The following is a 6,725-nucleotide window of genomic DNA, read 5'->3' as shown; positions in this document are numbered from 1 at the left end:
CGGGTTAACCGAGTAACCTGATTCTTATTACTATTTAAGTTCACCTAAGCGCCCCGCCACCGCGACGACCTCGGAATGCTTCGCTCGCCTACATTCAGAGACTGCTTTCTGACAATCGAAAGATGGAGGCGAGCTTTTGTGGATGCGGACCCCGCTCGGCAGCAGCGTCTTCGGGCGGAAGCGCAGACCTCGCACCCACACGGCGGATCAGGTCCGCGCGCATGCGCGCCGCGGCCGACGGCTGTGGCCGGCCCCCTCCGCTGCCCGCGCCGCTGGGGCCGGGCGGGCAGGGAGGCGGCGGGGGCGCGCGGCGTCACAAAGCCCAGCAGGAACGCGCGGTTGCGCTGAGGCTCCGGGCGCCCCGGGAAGGGCACTCGCGGCCCGCCCCCACCTCCCCAGCGGCGCACCATCAACCCCGCCGCCTGCCGGGGCCGCCGCGCCGCAAAGCGTCCTGGGACGGCCGGCTCGCGCCGGAAGGACGCGCGGGCGCGCGGCGGCGGCGAGCTTATAAAAGGGAAGGCGCCGGCGACGGGCGGAAGTGGGCGGTGCGGCGGCTCGGGGCGCTGTTGTCTGGCGTGTGGGCCTCCCGAGGGGCGTTCTCGGGCGGGCCGCCGGTGCAGGCCGCAGGGACAGGGCCGCGCGCCCCCGCTCCTTCCCGCCGCAGCGCCGGCTCGCGGCCGCCGCGCCCCGCAGGCCCAACATGGCGCAGGAGGTGTCGGAGTACCTGAGCCAGAACCCGCGGGTGGCCGCCTGGGTGGAGGCGCTGCGCTGCGAGGGCGAGACGGACAAACACTGGCGCCACCGCCGGGAGTTTCTGCTCCGCAACGCCGGCGACCTGGCCCCCGCGGGCGGCGCGGCCCCGGCGGGCGCTGCCGACGCCGAGAGCGGCGCCAGCAGTCGGCAGCTGCAGCAGCTCATCTCCTTCTCCATGGCCTGGGCCAACCACGTCTTCCTCGGGTGCCGGTGAGTGAGGACGCGCCCCGAAGCCGCGCTCCCGGTCCGTTTGCAGCCCGCGGGCTGGGGCCCGGCGCCCTCGGCGGGGAGGGGGTTGCGAAGCGCGGGAATCGGCGGGCCCGGCTGCCCTGTCGGGGCGGGGAGGGCGCCTCTGCGCGGAGCCGACGGGATTTACAGTCCCGAGGCGTCCCCGGCGGGTGGGGGCTGCCGGGCGAGCTGTCGGCGGACGACGCTCCTGCGGATGGACCGCGCGTTTGAAAGTTGGCCAGGAGGGACCCCGCCTCCCAACCTTGGGGCATTTGCTGCTGCGGTTCCAGGAAACCGAAAGTTCCCGGCGGTTGGTACGCTTGATTACAACCAGGAAATGCAGTTCCTGTGGCCCGTTTGTGCACACCAGAAGTCGTGGTTTAGAAAAAACACTTTTTTTTTTAAGTGTCTTTTCCTTCTTTTTCAGGTACTCTCAAAAAGTTATGGATAAAATACTTAGTATGGCTGAAGGCATCAAAGTGACAGATGCTCCCATCCATACCACAAGAGACGAACTGGTTGCCAAGGTGAAGAAAAGAGGGATATCGAGTAGCAATGGTTAGCAGATCATAGATGTGAACATACATAGGAGTTTAGAACATAAGTTTGATATAATTAGGAATTGCTGTTTTTACTAATTTTTTAATAAGTTAGAATTTATATAATGTTATTACTCAAGTTGGAACATTAAACCTAAATTATGTCTCTTTATTTTAGGCTGTGAATTTGATCGTCGCCCTTTGACTGCTTTAGATCTTGAAGTGTCACACATTGTACTGTTGATTTTTTAATGTTAGAGATTAATGATGTCATTTAATGCAATTTTAAGAAATTTATTTGTATTCCACTTTAAAGAATCTACTAGTCTTGAAATGTTTTCGCCTTTGCCTTTATTTTAATGAGTATTTGTCTTGTAAATTTTCACCTGGTACGTATGAAGTAGACTTAGTCACATATCTCTCTTCCTTTCTAGAAGGGGTAGAAGAGCCATCGAAAAAACGAATCATAGAAGGAAAAAACAATTCTGCAGTTGAGCAAGATCACGCAAAAAGTTCTGCCAAAACAGAACGTGCATCAGCTCAGCAGGAAGTCAGCTCGACATGTATGGGGTTGTCTACCAAATCCGAGAGTGGTGGGAACTCAGCTCGGGGCTCTGGCACCTCCAGTCAGAACAGCTCTGCAAGTGACGGGGATCGGTCTGTCTCCCGGCAAAGCAGCAGCAGCCTTTCCGCTCAGGTGACAACAGCAGGGTCTGGAAAAGCTTCTGAATCTCAAGCTCCAGATAAACATGGTTCAGCATCGCTGGTCTCTTCGTTGTTGAAATCCAGTGTGAATAGTCATGTGACCCAATCCACTGAATCCAGACAACGAAGTGGATCACCTAAAAAGAGTGCTTTGGAAGGCTCTTCAATCTCAGCTTCTCAAAGCATCTCAGAGATAGAGGTGCCCTTGTTGGGCTCCTCAGGAAGCTCAGAAGTAGAGTTGCCACTGTTGTCATCTAAACCTAGTTCAGAGACAGCTTCAAGTGGGTTAACTTCCAAAACTAGTTCAGAGGCAAGCGTTTCATCGTCGGTCTCTAAAAACAGTTCCTCATCAGGCACCTCCTCGGTAACTCCCAAGAGCAGCACCTCAGCAAATACATCGGTGCTGACTTCCAAGAGCACTTCGCAGGTGGCCACGTCGCTGTTAGCTTCCAAGGGCAGCTCCCAGACCAGTGGGTCTCTGGTTTCCAAAAGCACTTCCTTAGCAAGTGTGTCCCAGCTGGCTTCTAAGAGTAGTTCTCAGACCAGCACGTCACAGTTGCCTTCTAAAAGTACTTCACAGTTAAGTGAGAGTTCTGTGAGATTCTCTTGTTGCAAGTTAACCAATGAAGATGTGAAACAGAAGCAGCCTTTTTTCAATAGACTGTATAAAACGGTGGCCTGGAAGTTGGTAGCTGTTGGTGGCTTTAGTTCCAGTGTGAATCACGGAGAGCTCCTAAACGCAGCTGTGGAGGCTCTGAAAGCTACACTGGATGTGTTTTTTGTCCCGCTGAAAGAACTGGCAGATCTGCCTGAAAGTAAGAGCTCTCAAGAAAATATCGTTTGTGAATTGAGATGCAAGTCTGTCTATTTGGGCACTGGCTGTGGAAAAAGCAAGGAAAATGCAAAAGCAGTCGCCTCCAGAGAAGCTCTGAAGTTATTTCTCAAGAAAAAGGTGGTGGTAAAAATATGTAAAAGGAAATACAGAGGCAGTGAAATAGAAGACCTGGTACTCCTTGATGAAGAATCAAGGCCTGTAAACTTACCTCCAGCATTGAAACATCCTCAAGAATTACTATAATACGTCCAGAATACCACTGCATATGTGATCTGGTATTTGAAAAGAAAAACTGGCTTACTTTTGTACAATATAAAACAGGCTTTCACAAATTTTGTATTGCTTTTTTCCAGTTTTGCAGAAAATTTACATTCTAGTTCTCTTCACACAATAGAAGTTGTAAATAACTTACGAATGACAGTCCATGTTAAAAAGTATGCATTAACAGCATATCAGTATGCTGTTTCGTTTGCTGAAGAAAATACTGTCTTCTATTTTTAATGATACATTAGGTACGACGTGTAGATCCTGTAGTCTTAAAACTTTTGTACTTTCGATTTGGTGAAAATGTATTAAGTTGTCTACCATGCTTGTTTTTTTCTAGCTGAATAAACCTCCACATCAAAGAAAAGGGGACCATAGTATTTGAATGTCTGAAAGTCTGTGAAGCTTAAGGTTTTAAGAATGTTGCCCATAACGTTGAACATGTCTCTTAAAGAATAAAAGAAAAAATAGTTGCCTCAGACTATTTTTATGAGAAGTTGTAAGCATTTTTTAGATATAAAGCAGTATAAAGTACTTAAGGTTATTTTATTCTGAAATTGTTTAAAATTCACCATGATTTTGACTGCTGCAGATTCTTTAAGTGGGTTAATTTATGTTTTGAGGTAAAATACAATTTACATGTTTTCTTAAAGACATAAATGTGGGTTTCTATATTAAGCATATTTTGTGACTACTATTAACAGATTGATTTGTTTAGATATTAAATGCTTTAAGCTATTTTACCTTTTCAAGAAGTTGTGTTTTTTTTCCCCCCAAGTCAGAACCAATTCCTGCAAATAGGCTTCCCACTTCTAGTCGTGGTAAAGTGCAACCAGGTAATTTTGCATAGCTGCTATACAACTTTTTATAAATAGAGAAGTTTGTTTGCAAATCTAGAACTGGATGGTTGTTTTGTTTACAAATGTCATAGAACACTGGGAAGAATGGAGAGCCAAGCTCAGCTCTTCAGTGAGCCTGATTAACGATTGTTAGTAATGAAATGGAATCCTGTTTCTGTCTCTTTGGTGATTCTGACTGTATTAGTCTATTGTGAGTAATATTGTTTCATTTTTCTTCAAATTCTGGCCCAAAATGTTTTGTTATTTTTGTGGCCTTCTGGCTTTCTAGATGCTGCACAGTGAGCAGAAATGGTGATAACAGAAAAATCAAGTAATGACCTTTTAGGGGCTGGCCCAGGGGCATAGTGGTTAAGTTCACATGCTCCGCTTCTGTGGCTGGGGGTTCGGATCCCAGGCACAGACCTAGCACTGCTCATCAAGCCACCCTGTGGCAGCATCCCAGGTGAAGTAGAGGAAGACTGGCACAGGTGTTAGCTCAAGGACAATCTTCAAAAAGAGGAAGATTGGCACAGATACTAGCTCAGGGCCAATCTTCCTCACACATTCACATGTTTGCATTCACAGTTGTATTGGAATAGGAAAATTGAACATAAGCACAATTTAAGTGCGTAGCAGTTATTTCTAGTTTATATTCTAGAAGTAATAGACAAGGATACTTTATATACTTGAAATAATCAGAGTTGTTTTTATTTCACCAGATAGCCTTCAAAAGTGATTCATTTTTGAGGATGCTGAGTTGGATACCAAAGCTAAGTCCATCTTTTGTCAATGGGTTGCTTTCATGTGTTGTGAGAAGCAGTAACAGGAATGTTGTAAAGCACTTTGAATTACCTCACTTTCCTCAGTTTTGGAATGTATATTTTGCAGGACAATGATTGCCAGAAAAGCAAGCCAAATATTACAAAGAATAATAAATTTCTGTATCTAATTAGGTGATTTGGTAATTTCATGAATTGGCTAATTTCAAGTTAATATAAAGATTATTGAAAATATTTTAAATTATAGTAACCTTTTGATAATTTGAATTGGAGGAAGCTGCTTGGTGTACAGACAGTTTAATTTCTGAACATTTATTTGCTATAATCTTATTAAAAGCTGATAAAATGCTTAAAGAACCCCTGATTTAAGAGCAACACATGTTTTACAATTCTTCAAGATAGTGTACTGAGTGCAGAAGAAAACAAGCTTTGGAATCTTGACTCCCGGGAATTTAACCTTTTAACTTCATTTGAAATAGGGCTATGAAGATTTAACGAGATAATACATTTAAAGAGCCCAGTATAGTGCAGTACACCATAGTCTATTGATTGCTTATATACATGTTCTCATTTCCTCACAACTTATGAGTAGCTATTCTCATTTGACCCTTTTTTTGGTGAGGAAGATTGTCCCTGAGCTAACATCTGTTGCCAATATTCCTTTGTTTTCTCGAGGAAGATTGTCCCTGAGCTAACATCTGTGCCAATCTTCCTCTATTTTTGTATGTGGGACACTGCCACAGCATAGCTTGAGCAGTGTGTAGGTCTGCACCCAGGATCCAAACTCAGACCCCAGGCCGCCAAAGCGGAGTGTGAGAACTTAACCATTATGCCACTGGGCGAGCCCCATCGTTTGGCCTATTTTTCAGATGAAGAAACTGCAAAAAGTAATTTGGTCCAAGATGGGATTCAAGTCCATATCTGATTCCAGAGCCCAAGCTCTTACTATGTCGTATTGCTTAATATCTTTCTCACTTCTATAAATGTAAAATTTCTGACAATCCCCCTCAGGCTGGTCTTCTACCAGTTTTTTTTAAAGATTTTATTTTTCCTTTTTCTCCCCGAAGCACCCCCGGTACATAGTTGTACATTTTTAGTTGTGGGTCCTTCTAGTTGTGGCATGTGGGACACAGCCTCAATGTGGCTTGATGAGCAGTGCCATGTCTGCACCCAGGATCCGAACTGGTGAAACCCTGGGCCGCTAGAGCGGAGCGCATGAACCCAGCCACTTGACCATGGGGCCAGCCCCTCTACCAGTTTTATTAAGTGATCACAAAATCTTTCCAAAGCCTTGTTTTCTTGAAATGAGTCACTTTAAAAACTAATTCATTCTCCTTAGTACTTGCCTGTGTTGAATATTCTAACTAGGGAGTGATCCCATGTGGGTGCAGTTGAAGTTTGTTTAAAAAAAAAAAAACCTAAAATAATTTGCAGTGAAGGTTAGTGAATAGAATAGATGATCAAGAGGGGGGAAATACTGATTTTTGTTTTCAATCAATGAGGTGAGATGATGCCCTGAGACTGAATTTTCTTGGTGGTGCTAAAATGGGGAATTTTTTTTTAATGGTAAAGTTAGATGACTTTGAAAAATGGTATTGTCATGTGAGTTTTTAACCCCAATTCTCAGGGCCTGCTGCTGCCGCCGTTGGCTGGAATAATTGTCATAAGGATATGTGTAATTTCAAGGCTTTTGATATGTATTATCAAAAATGTAAATTGTGTGTGAGAGCGTGTCGTTTTCCCTGCCGAGCGCAGCTTTACTTGGCACAGATTTCTCCTTGGT

The 6,725-nt window shown here is 45.7% G+C and overlaps 1 protein-coding gene across 2 annotated transcripts; it reads left to right on the top strand.

Moving 5' to 3' along the window:
* Positions 1–223: 223 nt before the first annotated feature.
* On the top strand, positions 224–4,079 carry CDKN2AIP (CDKN2A interacting protein). 2 transcript variants are annotated; one of them, XM_070598229.1, is made up of 3 exons: positions 224–963; positions 1,409–1,539; positions 1,955–4,079. In XM_070598229.1, the coding sequence occupies exons 1-3, from the start codon at positions 701–703 to the stop codon at positions 3,301–3,303; spliced, it is 1,743 nt and encodes a 580-aa protein (XP_070454330.1). In that variant the 5' UTR covers positions 224–700; the 3' UTR covers positions 3,304–4,079. The 2 variants fall into 2 exon arrangements, with proteins under 2 accessions (XP_070454330.1, XP_070454331.1); XM_070598230.1 differs by having other exon boundaries at positions 246–963; positions 1,409–1,508.
* Positions 4,080–6,725: the final 2,646 nt, after the last annotated feature.

The sequence above is a fragment of the Equus przewalskii genome, chromosome 28 (assembly GCF_037783145.1).
Source record: "Equus przewalskii isolate Varuska chromosome 28, EquPr2, whole genome shotgun sequence".
NCBI lineage: Eukaryota > Metazoa > Chordata > Mammalia > Perissodactyla > Equidae > Equus > Equus przewalskii.
This window is presented reverse-complemented; position numbering and strand designations above follow the sequence as displayed.

What these genes read in the sequence shown, in the direction of transcription:
- CDKN2AIP (XM_070598229.1), top strand. Translation starts at nt 701, where the DNA reads ATGGCGCAGGAGGTGTCGGAGTACCTGAGCCAGAACCCGCGGGTGGCC. An exon ending in CACGTCTTCCTCGGGTGCCG is followed by an intron (nt 964 to 1,408) that starts GTGAGTGAGGAC and finishes CTTCTTTTTCAG; the next exon opens with GTACTCTCAAAAAGTTATGG. An exon ending in AGGGATATCGAGTAGCAATG is followed by an intron (nt 1,540 to 1,954) that starts GTTAGCAGATCA and finishes CTTCCTTTCTAG; the next exon opens with AAGGGGTAGAAGAGCCATCG.